The 26,144-nt window shown below is 38.0% G+C and overlaps 2 protein-coding genes across 2 annotated transcripts; both read left to right on the top strand.

The window, feature by feature from the left end:
- Positions 1 to 5,551, top strand: glo1 (glyoxalase 1). Its single transcript, XM_085296245.1, has 6 exons — positions 1 to 156; positions 2,926 to 3,008; positions 3,183 to 3,323; positions 3,526 to 3,593; positions 3,707 to 3,796; positions 5,128 to 5,551. Exons 1-6 carry the CDS (start codon positions 88 to 90, stop codon positions 5,217 to 5,219), a joined length of 543 nt encoding a protein of 180 aa, XP_085152371.1. The 5' UTR covers positions 1 to 87; the 3' UTR covers positions 5,220 to 5,551.
- A 13,105-nt stretch (positions 5,552 to 18,656) lies between these two features.
- On the top strand, positions 18,657 to 23,571 carry LOC146582831 (putative gonadotropin-releasing hormone II receptor). Its single transcript, XM_085296127.1, has 4 exons — positions 18,657 to 18,820; positions 19,369 to 19,976; positions 21,779 to 21,983; positions 22,530 to 23,571. The coding sequence occupies exons 2-4, from the start codon at positions 19,428 to 19,430 to the stop codon at positions 22,976 to 22,978; spliced, it is 1,203 nt and encodes a 400-aa protein (XP_085152253.1). The 5' UTR covers positions 18,657 to 18,820; positions 19,369 to 19,427; the 3' UTR covers positions 22,979 to 23,571.
- Positions 23,572 to 26,144: the final 2,573 nt, after the last annotated feature.

Genomic DNA, 26,144 nt, shown 5'->3' with positions numbered 1-26,144 from the left:
GTATATTTTTCTGGAACTCCCTCTGCTTAGTCCCTTTCCCTGCCAGTCAGTCTCTGCCGAACTGCACTCCAGCTTCTTGTAGCAAAAATGAGCAATAAAGGTTTGTCAGACGAGGCTGTGGCAGCAGTGTGTAAAGATGGAGACCCGATCACTAAGGTAAGACCATCGTAGCCCCTCATGGAGGTGATCTAAATTTACATATTGGCAATAATTCAAACCCAACAGGATAGCAGCTCCCAAACAGGTTAACCCGCTTTTAATGCTACGTCCATTATCGGACACATTCCTCCACAAAATTCGCGGTGGTTTTGCTCTCGTTTAGGGGGGATTCGTTTCTCTTCCACACGGTTTAAGTTGCTTTAGTTAATGATGTACCAAAAAAAAGAAAGAAAGAAAAAAACCAAAACCCCATGTGGTTTCATGGCAGGCGGATGTGAGTTCACCTTTCTAGGTGAACCTTCCAGTGGCTGCTGCCGTATGAACATAAAACTCGTCATCCAAGGCGTGCGTAAAACAAGTCTGTGCGTAATGGGAGAGCCGCCTGTACTGTTTAGAAAAGCTGCTATTTAGGTGCGGTGAGACCAGAATATACTCCGCATCCTGTTGCGAAAGGTCGGCAGGAATGGAAATACCTAACGTGGTCAGCATGTATCGCAAGATATGGAAGTTGTCCAACAAGTAGGCTCACCAGGCGTCCCACTCATGTTTCGTAGTTCCACGTTTAGATTTTGGTTGTAAATCACAGAAATGACACACATTTGAGTCTTAAAAAGAGCTCCACTGTTGAGCCTGTGGTTCCCAAACAGCGTGCATTTATAAGGAGTAGGTGTGAGGTGGAATTGAGGAGTGGTTTGAGGTGTGGCTTGGGGTTTTATGTCAACCACATATTATTACTATAGCTGTACAAAAAGCAGTGAATGAAGTTTACAATGTAAGTACACGTAAAAGGCTCTGATTTGTAGTGAGGAAAAAAAAAACCCTGTTTGCTTTCTCATGAAGAGAAAACCTCTTAAAGAAAAACTGTTAGGAGAAACTGCAAACTAAGTTACCTGTATTAAGGTTTCAGCCAGGCTAGAGATTTCAGCAGCCTTCAGCCACAGTGCATCTTTGGTTGGCAAGAGTGAAATAATGCCAGCATGGTGCCATGCAAGTTTAATCGGCACCTGGAAACCAGAGAAAAGTTACAGACTTAGAGAAGCGTAAAGATGGTTAACAGACAGAACAGCATAGGAAATAATATATAAATAGTTAATGATAAGCTCTTGATAGTTAAGGGCTTATTATTAACATAATGACAATAGTCTTGATTGAGTCCAAAGGCCGTCAAATGAACTTTATGTTGAATCTATGCATATAAGAAGTAGCAAAAAATGCATTCAGTTGAACACAGCTTATTCATCCTTCACAGGTTTCATTCCCAGACCTTTGTGAGGGTCATCATTCGTATGTTTATTCTTTAAGATGCTTTAAGATTTATAAAAATGTGCCTTTCAGCAGTAGCAATGCATCCCACATTGCCCTGCATTTCATTTATTGAGTTCTTAGTAACTTACTGTTCATGTTATTCACTGGATAGATGCTGTTTGCTCCACTCAGTCTGTTTTTGAAGTCACTACGTTAACGTGCTGCAGCCCACTTACCTTCCTGTTTGTATGGCTTCAAGTGCCAGTAAATACACCTACAAACAGAAACAAACCTAATTGTGTAGCGGAACTAAGTGGTTCCCTCTATTTTTCTTTAGCTGTTTCTGACTTTTTTGCTCTGGCTGGCACTCACATGCTTTGAAATTGAAGTTTAGGGTTTGCTCCCACGTGTAAAATATGAGGTTTGACCTGAGAAATAAAAGGCACTTTCATTTTTCAGGGGCTTTCCACTTTTGCTTTGTTGGTTTAATGTGTGCTGTATGAGTGATGAACTACTAGTCGGAAATATGAATGCAGCTGTGATGCTATCTGGGGAAATATATTGCAGCTGCGGTGTTTGTAGAGTTTCTATAGATATGAAACATTAACACAGAAGGAGGAAGGGCACAGGAAGGACAACGCACAGAGATAGGACTTAACTGTGAAATGCAGTCAAAGAGCAAAGTTTGGTTTTCATACACTTCAAACACAGAAATACGGAGGGTAAAAACCAGACGCCCACTTTACCACATTTTTCTTTTCTTATATTAACTCTGATAATTTCACTAATCAGGTGGCACACGATTGTTTGAACCACTGCATATCCATATGTTAAACACCTGCAGCCTGATGTCCCATTTGGAACTGAAAATGTGTAACACATAGTGGCAGTTTGTTTGACTGATAGGCGAGGCTGCCATATCGCACCATCGGCCCCTCTGGCCATCACCAGTAGGTGAAGTGTCTTGCCCAAGGACAAAACGACCGAGACTGTCCGAGCCAGGGCTCGAACCGGCAACCTTCCGATTACAAGACGAACACCCAACTCTTGAGCCACGATCGACTACTGTCACTGTCTAAATCTAACTGAACACAGGCAAATCTGGCACGTTCAGCCCTATGATGCTGACCGCCTGTGTTTGTGCGCTCAGTAACACAGAGGTACAGTTCGACTGAAGGTGTTTTTCGCCGCTTAGTGCCAGGATACAAATTTTTCTCAGTCACGTTGCTAAACGGAGCCAGAGGTGAGGCTGACTGTCTCACACAAGAATGAAATGTACAGTGCTTAACATCATAAAGAAATATAAAATGATTGTCTTGTACTCTGCTCACTGAAGTCCCGCCACTCTTGAGCAACTAAATGTAACGTGACAATTTGTGTTTGTTTTTTTGTTGAATGAATCTGAATTCCTCTGCAGTTTAAGGAAACATTAATTTTCATCCCTGTCATATTTGTAATTTAGTTATACTGTTACTTACCTCGAAGACTTGTCCTTAATCTATTATTATGTTTTTGTGTTAGGATTTCATGATGCAGCAGACGATGCTGAGGGTTAAAGATCCAAATAAATCCTTAGATTTCTACACCAGAATCCTCGGAATGACGTGAGTATCCGTGCGGGCTTCGGTTTACTCAGCTCTTGAACCGAGTTATATTTGTTTACATCTTTTTATTTGTCACTGCAAAGAGAGACATAAAATCGTTAAATGTGTTTTCAAAGTTTGTGTGGACGTTTCCTGACTATGTAAAATGTTTTCTCTGCGATTGATATTTTGCAGGCTCCTGCAAAAGTTTGACTTTCCCTCGATGCGTTTCTCTCTCTTCTTCTTGGGCTATGAGGACAAGAAGGAGATCCCTGCAGATGTGAAGGAAAAAACGGCCTGGACTTTCTCAAGAAGAGCCACCCTCGAGCTGACACAGTAAGGGTGGATGTTAGATACTACCAGGAACAAATTCATTTTATTGCATTGTGTGCATCTTCTTCAACTGTTATCTCCCTCATCCAGTAAAAAATGATCCTCTGTTGTTAAAATGTAGTCAAAAACCTAAAGTTAGTGTTGTAAGCAATCAAAAAGCAAACCAAGCTCAAGTTGGAATATTTACTTGAATCTGTTCTTCCAGTAACTGGGGTTCTGAGTCCGATGACAGTCAGACTTATCACAATGGAAACTCGGATCCACGTGGCTTTGGTAAAACTGCTTTCTTGTTGTGTTGAGTTGATAATGTATGTTTGTGTTGGGTCTGCTGCTTTTTGTGGATACTTGTGTGTCTGTCTGAGCACTGTCTCCGTTACTCTTGACAGGACACATCGGAATTGCAGTTCCTGATGTCTATGCAGCCTGCAAATTGTTTGAGGAGCAAGGAGTCACTTTTGTTAAAAAGCCTGATGATGGTAAGATGTGACATATTTGTTCAGGGTTATGATACTTTAATCATAGTTATTTATGTAGTAAATCAATATTTTTTCCACATAATAATTCCTAAAGTAGCTACATCTTCCGCACAGGGTTACTTTAATTACTTTTAATTTAATGACATGTTGATAGCCGGTTTCTGTAAACCTTTAATAGCTAATATTTAATATTTGTACTAATATGAAATTGAATTATCTTGTATTCAGCCTGTCTTTGTTGCACATGTCTTTTTTTTTTTTTCTTTTCTTTTTTCTTTGTTCTCTTTAAGCAAAAATGCTTATTGTTGCACAAAAACCACTTATTGCTGCAACAGAGACCAAGCAACACAGCAACATGGCTGTAACACAAGCACCATGCACTGTCACATTTTTCATTAAAATTCGCTAACATCCAATCCACCTTGAATATGCAAATTCAAATATTTTCCTATTAACACATTCAGAGTTGCTAGGTAGATAAACACATTAACTATGGAATTTTTTAAAAAATAGAAACAGAAACATACTTTTAAATGATGTAAATAACAAAACTGTGCAGTTTTACTCGCTACATGTGTTTCACATGTTTAGCATATAAAGCTTAAGGTTAAAGTCGACCTATTGTGCTCATTACCAGCTTTATTTCAAACTCTTCTAGAGTAGCTCCACATGTTTCATGGTTCAAAACAACCCTCATTCATTTCAAACTAGGCCTTGGTGCAGCCACATTGGTCACCCTCTGTTTGAAGCAGCTCCTCCCTTTTTAACACCTTCCTCCCTTTAAGAAAACTTTCTAATGCTTAACTCATCCTTGCAAGAAGAAGATTTGAAAAGCAGGTGGGAGCTGGTGTGCTCACTACCAGAGCAGTGTATTTCCTTCCTATGACATCATACAGATCTAATAGCAGAGCAGTTTAGAGAGCTCTGCTTACATGTACATATGGTGACCTCGGTATTTGAAACCATGACCATGTACCGAGGCAAAAAGTAAAGCATAGTAGGTCCACTTTAATTTCACACATAACATATACTATAAGGTATATAAAGTGTATTAAAAAAAGAGTCAGGTAAGAAAAATTATCACAACATGTGAAATGAATAATCCTGTTATTCATGTCATAACAGCACAGCAGTCAGATATGTTACAGTCGGTAACGTATCGCTTAGTTCTGTGAAGAAAAATCTTTGTGAAAAAAAGAAGATTTAGCCCATTTCGAGAATACACAACAAAAAGTTGCACATGTCTGAATCTGAAGTTGAACTTTTATCCACTCAGTACTTACAGTTTATATTCACCCTCTCGTTCTCTGTTATGTTTTCCCCCCCTGCAGGCAAAATGAAAGGCTTAGCCTTCATTCAGGACCCCGATGGTTATTGGATTGAGATCCTAAGTCCCAACAATATGGTGTCCATCACCTCCTAAAAATGAACCCATGCAACCTTCTTCAGTGTGAAAGCTCAGGCTTGCTGTGGGTTCAGGGGTTCAGTGGGAGAAGAAAAGATTTTTTGGGGGGAGTGGGGGGAATGAAGAATTTATCAACATCTGCCGGAGCACTCAAGAGCATACGGAGTGGGATTACTTGCACAATGGCACAAAATGGACTGTTCTCACACAGCTGATCAGCATTTTGGTTACCTTTGTTACCCCAGCAACTATTTTCCTGACTTTGTCATGTCATCATATTCTATTTTTTCAAAAAGTGATGTGCAAGAAAAACGGTAATACTTTGCAATAAACATGAAAGTCACATTTGATACGGATTTCTGATTATTTTTCTTTCTAAAGGTGAAGTAATGAGTAATTTTTCATAACCAATTTACATTTAGGTCAGTCACACTCACGATTTCACCAAGGAGCAACAAGATAATCTGGGTATTTTATCCATACTTATCAAAGTTAAAAAAGGATGTTTTTTCATGCAGCAATTGTTTTCTTGAGAAAATTAAAATGACGTCTTAAGGGGACTAAGGCTGCTGTTACTAAATAATGATTGGTGGAAGCATTTTTTGTAATTTTGTTTTTAATTTATATTACTATTATTAATGCCGTAGTGTGGTTGAGGAATGGTGGGCCTCTTGCACCCTCCGTTGTCCAGCCATATTTTTTATGTTCTGTTTCTATTTGTTATTTTTTTAACCACATGGTTTCATTAGATTGTATTCTTCACAAATTGTCAGATATCGACGGCTGTTGGATCTATGATGGGTTAGATTCCCCCTGTGACACCTTTATATTCTTCATTTTATTTAACCAGTTGGAAGAGATCTGAAGAGAGTGATAACCTGGAGGTCATCACCTACAAACAACCTTTTCACGCTTGGAGTTTTTCTTGGGAAAAGGTAGTGTTATCCTAAAACTGAGGGCTAATAGATAAGTCACAAAATGAACCTTTCCTTATTTATTTGAATATGGCCTCCTTTACTTATTTTAAAACTCCATTAACCTTTGCGAAAATTTTCCAATCAATACCATATTCTAAGATTTATCTCATAAAAAGTGAATATCAAGAGAAAAATATATATTTTGTATGGTTTCTGGGTTTCTTCATTATTTACCCTTAAATCATATGTATGTGAACTAGGGTGAGTACGTCCTAAAACATGATGTTGAGATGGAAGGTGATGATTTGTTATGACAAAGGGACCAACAAGAAGAAGAGTAAGAAAAAGGTTTTGTTGCAAACTATAGAAGTAAATATTTATGTTTTTGTAAATTGCTTTTCCCAACAAAGCAGGGAAAAGCTGTGGAGAAGGAAAATTTGGATCCTACCTGTGGTTGTACAATTTAATCTCTCATATCATAATCCATAATTTTAATCCAGTAGTGTTTATGGGGGGGATCTGTCTACGCACTTCTTTTTATTTTCCTCTTTGACTTTCATAGTGTGGAATTTGGAATCCATCAGTAGGGGGAGTCAACACTAGCCATGTATAATGTAGGTGTGCTTTAGGTTCAAGGAAGGCCCTGTTTGAGCTTGTGTGCCACTAGAGGGTGTTCTAGTACTAAATTAATTGGACATTCAACCTCCTACTGTGCTTTAGAGAAATCTAATACTCTTGAATATATCCTAATTTTTACATATCATTTTAAGATCTTCATTTACATAAATGTGCCTCCCTGGTTTGCTTAAATATGCAAAACTAAACATTTTTTTTGTCAATGTAATTTCAGGCACATTACAGTGAATAGCTATTCTTCAAGAGTCAGAGCCTCAGAGCTTCCTCTGCACATCTTGTGTTTTTAACATTATATGAAGAATTTGTTATTGAAAATGGTCAGAATCTACACTGTGATTGTAAGTATAAAAACATTTAGAATGTTTTTAAAAATGTCAGTTACAAGGACAATACCGTTTACAATACAGGACATCTTAAACTCAAAGAATCATCTTCTCTGACAGGCATGTCAAACTTAAATTAAAAGGAACGATAAGTTCTGCGGCTAAGTAATCTTAATTGGAGATGTAAAAAAAATAAAATAAAATAAAAAATCTTTACGGACAACATCTCACATCCTCTGCACAGTGTTGTGGTTACCCGGCAGAATGCTCTAAGCCTGAAACTAAATGATTGGTTCAATGCCACAAGTGGTCCATCCTTCTTTATTGCATCTATATGAATCAACTTTCTGCTAAGTTGTATAATTTCAGAACTTCCACAAAAACGAATTCAAAGCAATTTTGTTCTTATTTTGAAATTAATATTGCATTATAGGAACCATCTTAACCAGAGACTGACTCAAATTAGGATGCAGATGTAAAGGTGCTAAAATTTCCTGACTGCATGTCAGGATAAAAACCAAACCGTAAAATCAAAGAACGTCTCGGAAGCCCCAAGTAGCAATCATGCAGTAAGACACTGATCAAACATAAGTTAAAAAAAAATCACCTCCAAAGCTTTGTTTCAAGGCTTTATGGAGGTTTTTTAACCACAAGAAGACCTCCACATTGTTTCCCTGCTTTTTCAGTAGCCACCTGTTTGTGCATTTATGCAGTGATTTGGGTGGGGTCTCTGTTATTCTGGCTCTTGGCTCCACTCATCCTGCACAGTTGCTTGCAGTTAGCTCATTATCTCCTCATCCTGCTCACCTGCCTCTCAGCTCATCGCTATGCAGTGCTCCTACTCCTCAACTGTTCTCTGGTAGATTGTTGTTTGTTAGACTGACTAAAACTTTTTTTTCTCCTAGTAATTTAGCTTTTGATGTTTTCCAGTGTTTATCTTCCTTTAATTTCATCACCTATTTGCTTTCTCTCTGCTCAGCTTCATGACTGTTTGTTTACAACCTCACTGTGCTGTGCCGATCCCTCGTTCCACACACAGTCCGACCTCCAGTGCCGTCCTTCCTAGCAGCTACTTTGCCATCTGAGGCTGTTGTGCTCCTGGGAATACTCAGAGTGAGAGATTCAAGTGCAAGCTACAAACACAGCAGAGAAAACTTTAATTGAAGAGTTAATAAGGTGGAGAGTCCAAACCGGGGGAGTAAGAAAGCCAAGATTTGAAACCAATTGTTCTCTTCTGAGAGCTGGCTGTCTCTCTAAAGTCTAAACTGAGCAGCCAGACTTTTTTCTGAATTTAAAAAAAACTTTTTTAAATGAATTATTATGTCCATTTTTGATATGTTTTTTGGACAACAGATGGAAATTAGCCTTTGGCTATAATCTGGTATGTTTACATTCATGTAATTTCTTTTTTTTACATGTATGTTCATCAACATGCACCATCCCAAATAAAGAGAAAAGGACCCCAGACAAAAACAACCTTGGTTGAGGAGGTTGGGTAGAGCTAAAAACCAGTGACTGAGTTCTGTAGCAATTTGCAAAGCACTCAGCAAAGACTAGAGAACCTGCTAGATGCATTAGCCAGAGGCATTTTCAGGATTTTTTTTTAAAAGGTGACGTGTGGCAAGAGGTGGAATAAGCAAAGCTGATTGAACAGGTCTTTGTGGACTTTAACTAAAGAATGAAATTGTAAAAGTAAAAATGAAAAGTAAAAGTAATTTTAAAAAGATCAAGATTTTCTGATGAGAGAAGTTAACATTTTTATTAACTTGCTTCTTCTCTTGCTATCGGATATTTTTATAGTTTAAAAAAATGAATGAAAACAATTCTAGCTGAACTTAACTGACAACAACAAACATTATATGCTGTGCCACAGTTATTTACTCTTCCCTGCCCTCTTTACTGAACCTAGACCATCCCTGTGTCATATCAAAGTTGACTTGAACTTCTTGAGCGTTTTATGACCAAACAACACGATGACGAAGTGAGTCAGTGCTCCAAATCCTGTGACTCAGCTCAACACATGAGACATCCAGCTCAGCTATTTCTGTGTTGTCTGTTAAGATGTGATAACTCACCTGTTTTTTCAGTGTCCTCTCAGGGTGCTTGGGGAAATGTTTCCCAGGGGGGTTGTGACAAAGTGGATGAGCAGTTGTAATGCTCTCCATTTGTCCCAGATGTGTTGACCTTTTCTTTTGCACATTATTCTGTCTCTGTATTTATTTGCTATGATTTTCCATTTGTCAAAGTAACATTGCTGCACTAACTATCCCGGGTTTGTTTATGTAAGCATTCTGTTGCCGGCAAATCAAACATTCTGCAAATTAAGGCAAATACTCAGTTACATGTTTCTTTATATTTTATTATGTTACAGATTAAGCCATTTGTTCATGCTTACTTTGTTCTTTCTTTTCAGTCTTCATGTAGGTCAGGTGTGGGGAAAGGCCCGCCTAGCATTTCCTAATTTTAAAGTGCTGATGACATCACACATGACATCAGCAGGTTGAACCGAGAGGAGGGGTTTCTTTTACCATAGAAATGCTTCCTTTTGTTTGTTTCCAGGTCCGAAGGGATTTGTTGAATCTTTTTTTTTTTTTTTTTGTCAATACAGCCATTTAGTTGTGTAAATGTGCTAATTAGAAGTGTGAGAATGTTTTTGTCATTTTTAGTCAACTATGTAGAGTTTTAGATCTCTCAGCTCAAATGAGTGGTACTGGCTGGAATAATTGAAGGGAGATTGATGGCCCTATATATAGTCAGTCTCTGCCAGACTCTGATGAGAGAGGAGAGGTGAGCTGTGTTACCAACCCAATGTATGGCTGAGTTTTGCTAATTACGTTACTTTGGGGGGTTGTTAAGTTTCGTGCAGGATGGGGTCCACTGTAAATAAATTGCTCACCTCTGAAAACCCAAAATGTCTGCAGAGTCTGCTTCCCTACCACCTTCCTTGACATTTGAATCTGACCACTTCACAGAGGTCCAGACACCATTTAAAGGTTCCAGGAGAGGCCAGTTGTTAAGGGAGTGTGGGGAATTGTTGTGCATGGGGTTTGGGGCATTTTTATAATGATTATTGAGCTTTAAGGGTAAAATATTTAATCATGTGAAAATGGTAAAATGTTGGTGGAAAGTTAAAATTTGAAAAACCCAACTGACAGTAAAATAATGGTTTAGTCCTTAACAGATGAGAGTATTTAAGGCAGCTAATTGTCATTAGACAGGAGAGTGATTGTTTGTGCTGTGAGAAGGCTTGACATGCCAGTGATTGTCATGGCCTTAGAGCTATATGTTGAAATAAATGCCTCTTGCTTCCACTGTACTGTCTTAGTCTTCTTCACTGTAAATCCAGCTGCTAAATATCGCCCTGTTACAGGTGATCAACTTCAGAAGGAAGAGGACAGCTACACAGCCTGTATCTGTCATGGGATAATACACTATATTAATGTGGCGGAGGGGTAGAAGTACCTGGGTGTTCACATTGACAGTCTACAGAGGCTGTACACATAAATGGGATGAGCAACAAACATTTCTTAAGTAAGTTGAGATTTTTGTTTTTACATGTGCAGCAAAATAATGGAGAGTTTCTATCACTCAGCAGCAGCAAGTTCAGTTTACTTTAGCGATATTACAGTCACTTCAAAGATCAGTAACAGCCTGATTCTACTTTACTGCTCTCTCTTTCATACCACATGTAGAAACTATTTATATTACTACTTCAGCTGCTGTAACAAAAGAACTCCCCAAATATGGGATAAAATATCTCTTATTATTAAATAGCCCACTCCTGAATGCTTTTAAGTGAACCAGAGATTATATTAATTTAGTAACAAGTAGTTAAATGAGATTTGTGATGTCGTTTATTTATAGCCTGAAGTTAACGATTTACTTTTAGCAACAATATCTTGCTGAACATAAACATTTGGAGATTATTTTCTACAACAATAAAAGAAAAAGGTAATGCTAACTTAATAAAATAAAACCAGGGCTGTGACGGCACCACATGACATCAACATGTGACTGGCTCTGCCACCGATTGCCTAGCAACAGGGAGGAGAAAATGGAACCACTCCTCATTCACTGCACTCACTCAGGCCACAGCAATACACCTGCCAGGTTTAAATGTAGATCACATGAATGATTGTTCAGACGAGATGAACCAGCAGATAGTGGTTTTTATATGTTTCCCCTCTTTGCTTTAAGTGTTACAAATGTCCACATTGCAAACACTGTGATGTTCACAATCACTCTACCCCCCCTCAAATGTGGCAGCAGAGTGCACTTCTTGCCATCATCTTAGATTAATTTTGACTTTGCCAACCTCACATGATTCTTGCTCAGCTTGATTGAAACACAACTTTCTGGACCTGCTGCTGCCAGCAGAAAAAAGCCACACTCCAGACAATATTCCATATTCCTGAGGATTTTTTACATAATGTCCACTGAGGTCTGTAGACCACAGCTTATGTTCAAACGGACATGTTAATTATTTTCTGTCATTGTACATCTGAGTGGTAATTGGAATGGATGGCATAAAGCTTTCTCCCTGGCTTGGAGATAATATGATATGGACAGCATATGTGAGCTATGAAGGTGGGCTAGTTGAAGCATGTCATTTAAATTAGGTTAAATAGAACAGCTTAAACTGCAGTTTGTTAAATAATCAGAAACACGGCTGAAATAAAATTACTGAATAAAGATAAGGAGGATATTTAAATAAGGTCACAGAGTGAGGAGGCATAAAATAGATGCAAATTTACATTGCATCTCGGTTATGTTGTAATGCAGGACAACATCTCTGAAAGCCACTCATGCTATTATTCTGTTCTGTTTAAGACTTCTTACTGAAACATACATATCCTGCAGGGGTTGTCCTGGGGTTTGGTAAAACAGCCCTGCAGAAATGGTCTGATATTTAATAGGGGAAAAGTAGACAACCGTACAAAATCTTATATATTTTATTCATTTTTTTTATCTGGAATTTTTATTTCTGTTGGTAAATTTTGAATTCAAGAGTGATTAGTTAGCACGACAGCTACTTAAATTAATATTACCAAAGCATTTAAATACTTGTATAATAAAATTGAAGAGCAGGACTATAAAAGGAGAGTTTACTCAGTGTGCAGTGACAGACCAAGACAATTTTATAGAGGTGGCCAGGCTGAGAGCATTAAGTACACTGGAGGACGAAGGATAGGCTCCACCTTGTGCTTCTAACTTGATTAACTGGTTAACGAAATTAATTGGTGCTACTTGAGTTTTAATGAGAATGTTGTTAGCTTTGTATTGGACTTTACAAATGGTTATGTTGGGTGAACAAAAGGATAATCAGTCTGTAGTTTGTAGTGTTCGGCCCTTGGCTCCTCTTCTGCTGCTATACCCACCATCCTTTACATTTAGCTAGCATAGGAAATCAAATATTTGTTTGTTGATTGTTTTGTTCAGTTCAGTTCAGTTCAAAGAAGCTATTCTGTAGGTACTACTGTATTTTGTTAATTTATTCATTAAATGCTAACTGGTTGGTTTTAGTACCATCACTTCAAAGATCAAAGATCCTGCATCACAAACAACAAAGCCACATTTTTACATTTTACATATCTGTAACTTTTACTGTCAGGAGTTTTGTTAAGGTTCTTTTAGCCCATTGGTTGTTTGTTTCCACCACAGTTTAAAGACCTTCATGGTAAACACTCCTTGCACTGATTAAGTCTTTTCATGCTTCCACTTGTCTTGAGAGACCATTAACTTGAAAGTTACTCCCCTAGACCCTGTAGACCCAGGTCTCTGGGGCTCAAGCACAGCTTTCTTTTATACTTTTGTGGGAGAAATGGAAATTATGCACTATTCTCTTGAGAACCTTAAAGAAAGGGACCTCAGATCTGAGGGACCCAAGAATGTCATCCTATTGGTTTGGAGTATAATACTGCATACATGTACTAGTATCATACTTTCAGTTGAACATAAACATTGATTATAAATAACATTTTCCCATCTATTTCCTTCATTTATCTGAGTCTGATTGCTCCTCCTCAGCTAATACCACCTTAAACACAATCAGATTATGTTTTTGTTATTTGGTATAGTTTATATCTGATTATTGTACTGGCACTGGCATGGTTAGAACATTTTTCTGCTATTTCCTGCCATTTGTTAAATAATTTGATTATCCATTTTGTCTTATGGATAATATGTGGATTATCTAGAAGTCTCAGAGGTAACACTGCAACACTTGTTTCCCCATCATTACATTATGAATACAAGAATAATCTAAAGCTACTGTAAATCACTGGCTTCATAACACATAGTAGTAAAATGTCAGCTGAGCTACGAACTAAAGACCGTCTCTAATTAGTGTACGTTACGATGGGCTGTGAAGCTGCAGTTTCACTTAGTTGGCTGTCTTCTCCTGGCAAGCCTTATCTTCAATGTGATTACTCTGCAGTGTGAAGAAAATCTTTTTACATGGTGTATGCTGCCAACTCAGCACTTAATCAAGGCTCATGCCTATTCTTCAAGTTAACTACATCACTCAATAAAACCGTTTGATTTAGGTGACCTTCAGGTAAAGAAAATGATGGTACTGAAGGAAAGATGCTCATATGCCGATGTTTATTTTTTGTATCATTTTAGTATCTTATTTTATAGCAGCAGTAGATTACTGGAAAAAAAAATCCTATGTTTGGCAATTCTGAGGGTAGAAAAAATTAAATTGCTGATGAGAGCGGTCAAAAGACTACAGCTGGCCTTGTTTGCACTGACAGAGAAGCTATGATAAGTCAGGTAACTGGTCTTCACAGCTGTGATAAGTAGGAAAACAAAGTCTCAGTGTATCAGAAAGCACAACACGTCTGACCTTGAGGGGGGATGGGCAACAACAGCAGAAAACGATGTCGCATTGCACTCCTGTCAGCTCAGAACAGAAATCTGAGGCTGACATGGTTGGCTTTGTATTTGGTGTGAATATTTGGTGTGAACAGCTTTAATGCATGAAGCCAGCCTGTCTTATGTTATGTCCAGGTTGCCAACCGTGATGTAATTCTGTGGAGCGTGTTTTCTTTTCGCTTTGGGTGCCTAAATGCCATTTTATAAAGATTTTAAAGCCAAATCCTCCTTGAGAATTGTTCTTGCATGTGTGTCCCCTTATGGCCACAGTTTTCAGCATCCTCTAGTGGCTACTTACCATGAAAATGAACCACATCAAAGCAAAAATCTTCTCAAGCTAGTTTCATAAACATGAAAATGAGTTTTCATGTTTTACATCAGTGGATTTCAGTGACCTCCCCAGTTGAGAGATCGGAATCCAATAAAATACCTTTGGGATGTGGGATAATGGTGCTTGAAAGTTTATTTAGCAGAAAGTTTGATTTTTCAAGTAGTGAAGTTTTTGAGTATGCACACCTGTTTAAGGAGAGTTGTCTCAGGGTTGTGAAAGCAGCAGGTGCAATTACATGTTGTGGATTGCTGAAGTGGAAGGATTCATAATGAAGCAATGAATGATCTCTTTTTTTAAAAAATGCCCAGGATTCACCTGTTATCCATTCATCCCATTCTTTATATTCTGGCTGAATCTGACTCTTCCATTGACAAACTTTAATTCTGACCACAATTATGAAGCCGATCAGTGTAAGACCTCAGTTTTCTCTCTATATTTCTGGAGATGACACCTATCTGTGTCACAGCAGACATAGTCATGGAGATACAGAAAAGTTTTACCAAGCAAAACCGTTTTTACCAGCCAAGATTTCAATGACTTCTTTCCAAAAAGGACTTAATCTAACTTGTGATAATACTTGAGTTCAGGACAAGCACAAAGGTCACTGTGGATTAAAGTGAAAATGAGTTTAATTTCTGTGGAGCTGAAAAGATTGTGGCTTGTTTGGACAGTAGCCCAGAGTGTGTCAACATAAGCCAACAGCAAGCACCAATCAGCTTCTCCGTTGCTTTGAAAAATGGATAATCCTCCGCTGCAAATTATTAGAAAGTCAGGGATATCATGACATTAAGTCTTTCTTTTCCTGTGCCTTTTTGTTCAAAACAGCACCAATAATTAAAATGCATCATCCAGCCTTTCGGTAATTATTTGATTTCCCCTGCATGAACAGACATGCTTCTAATTGAATCTTTTATTTGACTTTCTCTCTGGTAGAAGACAGAACAGCTGGTGTTTTCATAAAAGTTTTTTATAGGAAAACTATGTTCCTTTCTGGCGCTTAGTAAAGCTGCAGCAAATAATTCAGACTTCATGTCTTCATATATAAATTAACATCTGCTTCTACAGGTCTTTACAACTGAAGTGCATCTTATTATAGCTCACATTTTCTGCTCAGGTGCAACTCGTAAGGGGATAAATAGATGCTTTTCTCTCCTCTGGTAAAACCAGATGCCTTATCGCATTGTTAAAACAATCGTCGCAAAGTGGAAAAAATGAAAACAGGCTTAAACAGCTTTCCCACAATTTCATTCTGTCTCATCATCATTTCCATCACTTTTTGCTCAATGCAAAGGAGTCAGATATTTTTACATGCAACGCTTTTGGTTAAATTGCAGATTTTCAATTTTGCAAAGCCATTCTGCTGCTAAATCTTCAAGCAGTATCGAAAAGAAGGCACTTCCCCCCAAGATTTGACACTGAATGTATTCTTGAGTGCTTTTATTACTTCATAAAAAGAGCAGAAATTAAGGCCTTTTTCATAGTAGCTATAATTAACCTCCTAAGACCCGAACTCTTCCACAGCATGCATTTTTTTATTTCTCTTTGATATTTGGGCATATTGGGGCCCGATGAATGTAAAAACAAAGAATGACCAGATTTTTTTTTCTTTCCCTTATTTTGTTTTTAAGAAAAATAAGAGCCACATATGAGGATATTGGTTTAGAATTTTGATAGAACAGTAGCAGTATAATGTCCTTGTAAGTGGATATCAGGCCCATGTAGAGCAAAATTGAGTATTTTAGTCTAAATAACCCAAAATGTGATGTCCACATATGTGGACGCCAGGTCCTGGGAGGTTAAAATAAAGAAAAAAAGAAAAGACATATACATTTTGCAAGACTGCGGGATGTGTTTGTTCTCACATTAATGTGCTGAGAAACTGTCGTGCGAGGAAGAAGCCAGCTATGAGTGAGGCAAAAAAGACTTCTAGCTAGAGGGTTTATGTAGTAAATAGATGTATACTATATAGTATTTTTGTCATCTCTCTGCAGTGGAAACACTACACCGACAGGCTGACATTTCTATTAAAAATGGATCAGCATTTTGGGAAATATGTGTATTGATGTTTTTGCTGATACTGAGGAGAACTTTACTCAACTTTTTTGTAAAAATGAAGGTGCTTTCTAATGCTAATGACAGGGCTAAAGGCAGTTACTGCTCTCAATCTAGAAATAGTCACAACACCTTTTGCACTCTAAATATGTCAGTTTACCCGATCGCTGGTTGTTGGTTACTGTGAGCAAGAATTTGCTGACAGTGTGAAGGAAAAACTCCCTTTTAACAGGAAGAAATGCCCAGAAAATCCAGCCTCAAGGAAATCCATCTGCCATGATGACCTTTTGGAGACGAAAGAACTGACACAAGACAAAAGACACACTAATGGAGCAGAGTTTAATGATAACATTGATTAAATGCAAAATGGTGTATTCACACATAGAGAGCGAAAAGAGATGAATGACGAAGAATAATTTAGGGCACCGTGGGAAACTGAGCAACCTAAGCCTAATGCAGTGTTACTGAGAAAGGGTTCAGGGTCTGAACTATATGCTTAATGGTAATATGCAGTTTTGAAGATAAGATTGTGCCTGATTATTCAAGACCTTGAAAGTGAGGAAAAGGATTTTAAATTTCCTTCTTGATTTAATAGTGAGCCAAAGAATAGAAGCCTATATGAGAGAAATGTGGTCTCACTGTCAGTTCTCTCACTGCAGCATTTTCAGGAATTTCTGATTTGTTTCCTTCTTTTTTTAGAAGAGCCAAAGTATGCAGGGTCGTGCACAGTGAGGATATCACACTATTAACAAGATATTCGACCTCTGTTGGAGCAGAGTTTAAGTAACTGCTCTGCACAGTGTTGCCACATGCCACTGAAAAAATAACAGTGGAAGATTTACACATTTTTAGTGTAGCTAAGTTAACTAGCTGGGACCACATCCTCATTTTAACTTTGACAGCATTTCTAGTAGATGTGTATGTATGGAGGTGTGGACCCGCTCCTGAAATTCAGATAAATTAATTTTAATCACAGCACTTTCAGATAGACATCTACTGTAGTGAAATTTATTCCCCACTGCCATATAATCCGTTATTATAAATTTAAATGTTATTTACAAACAGGAGGCATTGTGCATTAGTAACATTCATGTGGAATCTTATCTTCAGTTTTCTTTTAGTGTCCGTTTAGTCTTAGCCCTAGCTTTTTGGTCAAACAGCATACAACATGCATCTTGCAGCGTAGAAGTCTGTGGATTTATTTATATGTAAGTGCACCGAGGCCTATTCCAGGAAGAAGGTTTAGCAAATAACTCTGAGTTTGTTGACCCTAAAATGAGAGAAACTCATTTCCAGTGTTTGCTTGCAGGTTTTCTTCAATCATTATTTTGTGCCTTGTTCAAAATAACTCAAACTACAAAAAATTATACTCAACTGTCTAAACTCTAGCTGACCACCATAACTCTACAAAAGCTTGGACCATGTGTAGATTATGGAATTTAGGAAAATGAAACCCAGTTTTGAGTTAGCTTTACTTGTGGAAATAGATTAAACCATATAATAAATTATTTAAGGTAATTTTTTTAAAATTTAACTCTTGAGTCATTTGGGTGAGAAATACCCTCTGATTAGTACATAAGTTAAAGCAACTTTTTAGCTACAAAACATTGCTGAGTGGGTGTGCTTTACATCAGCACAAATGCTTTGATGAAAACGGTATCTAAAAGCTAATTTATATGTATTTTAACAGTCTGAATTGGGCTACAGTAGGCCTGCTGCATCCAGGAGCAAGATGCTGAAATCAACCTCATGAGTAAGGTGTTTGCCTTCAGCTCAACACTGAAGTTTTATTTTTTAGTATTTTCCAGTTTCGTAATTAGTAATCGACTAATTACGTAATACTAGAATAGATTTGTGGGCTTCTTACCTGACAGGGAACATTAAAAAAAAACAACAAAACAAAAAGAAAACAAAAGGAAACAAACAAATAAACCTGTGTAGGCCATCAAAAGAGACAATTGCTTTATGGAAGTTAATCAGTAAACATTAAGCTTTAGGGGGATGAAACAATAAAGCTTCACCAGCTCAACAAGAAAACATTATGCTTGTTATAGTAACAATCTCACGTCGTTAACAAGAGCTGGTTTGGGATGCTGTGGATAATAGCGATGCTAATAGGGGCTGTAGTGCCTCATTGAATTAATTCAGCCAGAGATAAAATTAGAAACTTCGCCGGAGCTCGGGCTTCATTGAAACTGACGCCCCTGGATCAGATGCGGGGACCCTGGTGTAGCCGCGCCCACAGAGCGGCTGACGCGCTCACCGGAGGGAGTAATAAAAACCGAGATGAGCTCCTCAGAAGGGGTACGGAGATAAAACTGTGAGGGAACATTTGAGATTCTTCAGTTATTATTCAGAAGCTCAGCACTGCACTGTGCCTGCTGCAGGGACATGGAGCCGCACCGGAATCTCGGACTTCCATAAAACGAGTGGGCTTCGATTTGGTCACCGTCTGGAAAGTACAGTGATCTGCAACACCAAAATGTGAGGGTTTATTTTATTTTATTTTATTGTACTTTAGTACTTATAAATGTATTTTTAATTGTTTTTGTTTTCAGGCACAGTGCTGTTTTTGACGCTGACTACGACTTCTAATTGTTGATTTACATTTTAAATGACACACATATTATTAGACGCATAAAAGCCACAGCTAAGTTGCATTTTTTTTCACAAGTGAGAGATGCTAAACTTTGTCTCATAAATATAATAAACTTAGTATTAGTATTATAGTAAGTATTTTTGACTCATAAAATTGATGCCATTGGGGTGTAATTATCTTGACTGGTTGTTGTTGATGCTGCTTCTATTCAGAGAAGATGGGTTGTTAGAAGAAGTCAGCGTCTTTCCACCTCAGTGAGCACATCCGAGAGATGTGCTCTATGCAGCAGACTGCTCCCTCTCTGTCACCGACTGTATTAATCACAGAACTAATATTTTTTAGTCCTATTATGCAAATCAATGCAGATAAATCTTGTGCATCAACTTCATGCGTAAGCTCATGTATATTATATTTATGCTTGATCTCACTTTAGCAACTGCAGCCTCCACATGTAGCTGAGCAAAATGCTGGGTTCTTGGTGAGGGTCAGAAAATGAACGGCTCCTCCTGCTGTGATCCTGCAGCTGTCATGTACCAGCAGAGATCAGGACTTGACCTCAACGCCAGCTGTGAATGGCCAGATCCTCACTGTAACTGGACATCAGTGGACGGTGCTCTGCAGCTGCCTACTTTTTCCACTGCAGCGAAGATCAGAGTGATTGTTACCTTTATCCTGTGTGGCATATCCACTTTTTGCAATTTGGCTGTGCTTTGGGCTGCCAATGGGCACAAGCGTAAGTCCCATGTTAGAGTTCTGATAATCAACTTGACTGCAGCTGATCTCTTGGTTACCTTCATCGTGATGCCTGTAGATGCAGTGTGGAATATCACAGTTCAATGGCTGGCCGGCGACCTGGCCTGCAGATTCCTCATGTTCCTCAAGCTTCAGGCCATGTACTCCTGTGCCTTTGTCACAGTGGTGATTAGTCTGGACAGACAGTCGGCTATCCTCAACCCTCTGGGCATCGCTATGGTCCGGAAAAGGAACAGGGTCATGCTAATGGTGGCTTGGATCATGAGCGCCTTGCTCTCAATCCCACAGGTGAGACCAGAAGCCAAGACACATGATTATAGTTTGACAGACCATTTTTTAAGTAATTCAGAGAAGGTCTGAGTCATAGTAGTTACTTTAGTGCTGACCTTTTCTTCTGCAGATTCCTCATGCACTTCCTGTGCAAGTGCAACCTTCCTTGAGTGATCCATAATCTATCGCAGTGGGCTGGCTATAGATCAGCTTTATAACTGGCTTTAGATGAAGATGAATATTGTGTCTCAGTCTTATAAAACTGTAAAACTGTGGGCAAACAAATGTAAGAGAACATGAGATTGTGTTTTTACATTATTAATACATGATTAATCATTCTGTGTCCCAGGGTGTATTTACATCAGATGTGGTATTTTCTAGACACTGATGCATGAACTTCTGCTGTGGGCTTTAGGGGGACATAAACCTTGGGGATTAATAGCTCTATCATTCAGATTTCTAAAAGATCAGGACCTGTTACCCTGGCTGTATGGCTTTTACCCTGTAAACAGCGTGGTAGTGAGTGCAGCCTGTAACACTTTTTCATTGTGGTGTAATGATAAACACAAATATAGCCCATCTTCTCTTCAAGCATGCTAGATGATTCTGCACAGGATTGCAAACATTTTGAAATGTGCAAGAATTCCTAAATTAAATAATAATTAATTGTAGAAAAGAAAGGATTACTTGCTTTATTGATTAGTTATTTTCCCAAACATTTACTGCTCACATGTTCTTAAACATGGACAGCTTTTCTTTCTCATATATGAATATAAGTGCAATATCTTTCGGTTTTGGGGCTTAAAGTAAGCTATGAAAATATTGTATTGTGTTGTCTGGAATGATATAGTTGGATATTTCACATTTTTAACTGATAGCGTTGGAACAAAAATGAGTAATTTTCAAAAATGAAATGATTAATTATCTGTAGACTTCAACTTCAAAGGGGCAATAATTATCATTTAGGTATTCTTAATGTAAATTCAACCCCTGTAAAAGTCTCAAGTAATTTTTGAAACTGTGACAAAGAGAGGTAGACGAAAGCAGTCTTCCCATTTATAGCAAGCAACTGTTTATTTTGCCACCAGATATGAAAACTGCTGCTATCAGACTTTACAAGCTGGTGGATAAAATAACATGTTGCTGACTTTACACTCCAAGCTGACCCATTTTAAAACATCTCTGCATAGGCACTTAAATGTGCTCTTGATAACTCATATAATGCTTTAAAAGTGTATCAGGCGTCTGTGTTTTTAGGCAGAGAAGTACTAGTACGCCTTACTAGCTAATGATCAATGTGCAGCTGTAAAATACTTTGAAATAAAAATACCTAGTTTTTATAGGGATGTGTAGGTTGAATTTACACACTGTTTCCCATATTTTCAGAATAGCTTTTTGCTTTTATTGATATAAGAGAAACTACTTTTAGGTTGAGGACTGTGTGGTAAATCTTACATTCTTGTAATGTCTTTAAAGTAAATCGTTGTTTAGCTTCTACACAGGGTTAAAGTACTTAACACTGGGTGTTAAGTACTTTAACCCTGTGCAGTATTTTTAAATATTAAAGTAATAATAACCACTGCTTGGGTTTTCTGAACTTTTAAACTGATTCACATTTCAATCCTCTCCCCAAACCTAAAAATCTCTGGTACACTACTAATTGTCATTTCACGCTTACTGACTGAGGCATACTGGTCCATTTGGTCTAATCATTTGGATAATATTTTAATCTTCAAGCCAACGTTCAAATAAAAAAATATGTTGGGTGACAGCTACTGCCTGCAAAATTCTAATTTTGTTTTGAATTTTTAATCCAACAGATGTTCATTTTCCATAATGTGACCATTACCTATCCAGCAAACTTCACTCAGTGCACCACCAGGGGAAGCTTCGTTACGCACTGGCAAGAAACTGCTTACAACATGTTTACCTTCTGTTGTCTCTTCCTGCTGCCGCTGGTTATTATGATTATTTGCTACACCAGGATCTTTATTCAGATCTCCAAACAGATGACAAAAAAGAACAGTAAGTGTCCAAGTAAATGGTAGTTGATCCAAACACAGGCAAAACTACAAGAACTAAAAAATATGTTCAAGCTAAAAGGTGCTCGCAACATTTAACTTCAGTATCACCAACTTCTGTTCAGGTTATGTTTTTCTTGTTTCATCGTATTCTTGTCATTTTGACCCATCAGCACACTCTCCCACCTTTTCTCGCTTGACCATTCCTACTTGCCATGCAGTCACCTTAACATCTCCGCCACCAGCAAAGATTATCTTTCTACTACCAGAGTAAATGTGAGAAAACACTGAAAATTTGACAAATGTGCATGTGAGAATGCAAATGTCCAATGTAGTGGAGCAGACGTTGGCTGGTCTCCCCAGTACAAAGTCTGTGTGATGTTAGTTGTGCTGGATAGACTGATGTATAAACGGTTGCAGTTAAAGAAAGAACGTGATTCACAGCAGAAACGTATAAATGAAATGATAAAAGTGTGTTCTAAATGTACTTCTTCAAAGAAATGCTCGATGTATTTATTTGACATCAAATGTGTTCCTTTCTCTCCTATAGTGCCCTCCAGTGAGCCACATCTCCGCTGCTCAAAGAACAACATCCCAAAAGCAAGAATGAGAACTCTGAAAATGAGCATTGTTATTGTGATCTGCTTCATTGTGTGCTGGACTCCGTACTACCTGTTGGGTCTATGGTACTGGTTCTTCCCAGATGACCTGGAGGGAAAAGTCTCTCACTCTCTGACCCACATCCTATTCATCTTTGGTCTTTTTAATGCCTGCCTGGACCCCATCATATATGGCCTGTTCACCATACGCTTCCAGAAGGGGCTGAGAAACTGCTATCGCAAAGCCGCTGTAATGTCCAGCTTGGAGACTAATGCAGTAATAATGGAGTCCTTGAAATGTACTGGATCTGTCTTACCATCTAAAAGAGGCATGACCAGTGGTGAAAAGGACTTCAGCTCTGAACAGGCTGAGGCAAAATCCACTGACAACAGCGTCTGATAGTGTTTAGTCGCAGGGAGAGGGGCAACATTGGCATTTCATTGTTTGGGCTGTTTGTTTACTGAACTTATTGGTTTTTACAATTACAACATGCATGTGTAGAATAAGTCTAAAGACACAATCTATCTATCACTTGTAGACAAATTATGTCCATGTGTCTGTGTAGCCTGTGTGATGCTTGAGGTTGTCCATATTAATTTAAGGTTACATATCTTCATTACCCAGTAAAACACGTTTACCGCTACATGATATGTTTAACTGGTTTTGAGCCTGCTATGTGAGCTATACATTCACCAAGATGTGCTAAAGGATACAACATTGAATAAATGATAGAAGATGCTGATTGGTTACTGAAGAGTGCTTCCTGAGTTCTGATGTAAAGGGTTTGTCGGAGCTTAAAAGTAATCGGAAGAGTCCTTCATGTGCAGATACAACTAAAGAAAGAGCTACAGATGCATACCAAATGTCAGTCGTGGTCTGAAATACGATGATTTCATTATGTATGTCACATGACATTTTCGCTTGTCATTATAAGTAACACGCATGATAGCTATGACAGACTTTTAATATCAGATGCCTGAAACTTACCAGAAAGCACTATTATAGGACTATTTTAAAACAATTAGGTTTTGTCTCTTTATTTTTCTGCTAGAATTATTTTCACATCATATATTTAGGACATCATGTATAATGGTATCGTTGTGTAGTGGTTTTCACATTTGCCTAATGAGCAAAATATTCAGAGTTGATTCTGGGCGGCATCAGAAAGGGGATCCAGTGCAAAACTCAGACATGTGGAGCTACTCACTGCGGTGACCCATTGTGAATAAGGGAGCAGCTGAAACTAGTTTTCTATGCAGGACTATTACATGCACTTTTAATGAAGATTGTTAGGTTCCTTTGCATGAATAAGTTGGCTCAATTGGCTGGACTACGAAAAAGTTGATGAAACGGATCAACTGTTTCAACTTAAAGTTGTCAGAAATTGGCAGGAAAAATTTTTTTTCCTTGTCTGTGGGTCCAAGAAATGTTTCAAAATGACTGCTTATCAAATATGTCAAGATATTTTTAAAAAAAAAGGAAAAATCAGTTTAGAAAGAAATCTGTCACTGAAAATGTTTACTGAACATTAGCATTTTGTTTCATTAGACAAAAATATATTTGATTGACTTTCCTAACAAGCCTCCATTTCATAAAGGCAATAATTAAAATGCAATGGATCTAATGATTAGCATACAGTTTTTTCTGCTAATTATATAATTAATAAACTTATTCAAATTATTCTATGTTGTGTAATCACTAAGATTATTTCATGTAGCATCAGGTGGCTTCAACAGCTCAAACCCCGTCTCATAATATTCTGTTAAATGAGCCCTGAATACCAAACACAGTAGAGACAAAGCATTTTGACCATGCAATAGACAGGGCCACAAATCACAGCATGTTATTTTCCCCCTGCACAACAGAATGAGTGTCTCAAAAAATTGAATATGACACAACCTTCACACAAAATGTGATACTGTAGGACTGGCTAACAATTACGTTAAAGCAAGACAATAAATCTAAGCTAGGCTCCTAGTAAATCTTCTGAGTTACACTTCAGAAAGGGCAGTGGGGTTTTCACCCATTCATTGATTCTTCTTTTCATGTCTTTATGATCGCAGGGAACACAGTGGTGACCATAGAAGCGTTAGTATTTTGCCTAACTTCTGGGACTCACTGGCCTCTGAGAACGTCAGCGGCAAGGAGTGTGAGCCATGAGTATGGGACAGTGAATAAAAACATGAGATGGTGTATTCAGACAGTCAACATGATGTGTCACAGAAGATTAGTGAAAAGCTTCTTAATTAAAAAAACAAAAAAACAAATGTCTATCGGTTCTGGTGCAGATGAAGGAGACCACCTGGATACCTTCCTGTGGGCAGAACAGAAGCTACCAGTGAAGGTAATCTAAGTAGACATGTCAAAGACTGCCGCTCCAGCTGGCAAGGGAGAATTTAGAATATGCAAAGCATGATGAATAGATACAATGTAAGTGTATGTAACTACATTATGTGAAATTTAAATTCACTTTGTCAGAAAAGGACTAGAAAAACCAACCCTAGAGTTGCCTATGTGGGAAAATACCAGTAAGATCAGTAGCTGGTCTGAAATATTCAGCTGGTCTGAAATATTCAGACCAGCTACATTTGAACAGGAACAACTAATGAATATTGCTTTTGTAGACAATTTAAAAGGTGGACAGAGCTACTGACACATCTCACAGTTTTCTGAAGTCCCTTTTTGAAATCTTAAGATACGCGAATCAGCTGTCACCATCTTGGTTGCAAAAACTATATGTGATGAGGAGGTCTGCACACTCATTGGCTAAAGACTTGTGGTTAACTAATTAGCCTACAATTTTGAAACATGATGTGACCAATTTATACAAAAGAACCTTAATTTTATATATTAGGACCCAAAACAAATGGCTGAGCCCATAAACTTGGCAGGATAGAATGTAAATTGTTAGACATTGAGACAGTGATCCACGCCTTTGTTAGCACTCGGCTGGATTACTGTAATGCACTTTATATTGGGGTCAGCACATCATGTATTACTCATCTACAGAGGGTGCAAAATGCCGCAGCTCATCTTTTAACTGGCACTCGAAAGTTTGAGCACATTTCCCCTATTTTAGCTTCACTTCACTGGCTGCCCATTTCTTTTAGGATTCATTTTAAAATTCTCTTATTTGCTTTTAAAGCTCTCCATGGCTTTAAAAGCAAACCATATCCCCATCTTATCTCTCTGGACTGCTACAGCCTTATACACCCACCCGCTCTCTTAGGTCAGCTGATCAGCTGCTCCTGAAGATATCCAGGACTGGGCGTAAACTTAGAGGAGATTGTGCTTTTGCTGTAGCAGCTCCAAAACTGTGGAACGAGCTTCCTTTAGAGATTAGACAGGCCACTTCTTTACCTGTTTTTAAGTCACTCTTGAAAACCCACCTCTTTACCCTGGCCTTTGACACCACTTGAGATGTTGGTTTTTATTTTTATTTTTTATTTTTATTTTGTATTTTAGTTGTTTTTAGTTGATTCGATGCTGTTTTATCTTGTTTTTGTTTTTCTTTTAATATAGGGCTGTTTATTATGAATTATATTTTTATTTATTTTTATTTTTG

Source organism: Mchenga conophoros, linkage group LG1, assembly GCF_057382185.1.
Source record: "Mchenga conophoros isolate Kocher_MC1m ecotype Shallow Benthic linkage group LG1, M_conophoros_male_GT1.1, whole genome shotgun sequence".
In the NCBI taxonomy this organism is placed as follows: Eukaryota; Metazoa; Chordata; class Actinopteri; order Cichliformes; family Cichlidae; genus Mchenga; species Mchenga conophoros.
This window is presented reverse-complemented; position numbering and strand designations above follow the sequence as displayed.

Excerpts from the sequence above, each read along its gene's own strand:
- glo1 (XM_085296245.1), top strand. The coding sequence starts at position 88 with ATGAGCAATAAAGGTTTGTCAGACGAGGCTGTGGCAGCAGTGTGTAAA. Across the intron at positions 3,324-3,525 it reads GCCACCCTCGAGCTGACACA|TAACTGGGGTTCTGAGTCCG; the intron begins GTAAGGGTGGAT and ends CTGTTCTTCCAG. Across the intron at positions 3,797-5,127 it reads TGTTAAAAAGCCTGATGATG|GCAAAATGAAAGGCTTAGCC; the intron begins GTAAGATGTGAC and ends CCCCCCCTGCAG.
- LOC146582831 (XM_085296127.1), top strand. The coding sequence starts at position 19,428 with ATGAACGGCTCCTCCTGCTGTGATCCTGCAGCTGTCATGTACCAGCAG. Across the intron at positions 19,977-21,778 it reads CCTTGCTCTCAATCCCACAG|ATGTTCATTTTCCATAATGT; the intron begins GTGAGACCAGAA and ends TTAATCCAACAG. Across the intron at positions 21,984-22,529 it reads ACAGATGACAAAAAAGAACA|TGCCCTCCAGTGAGCCACAT; the intron begins GTAAGTGTCCAA and ends TCTCTCCTATAG.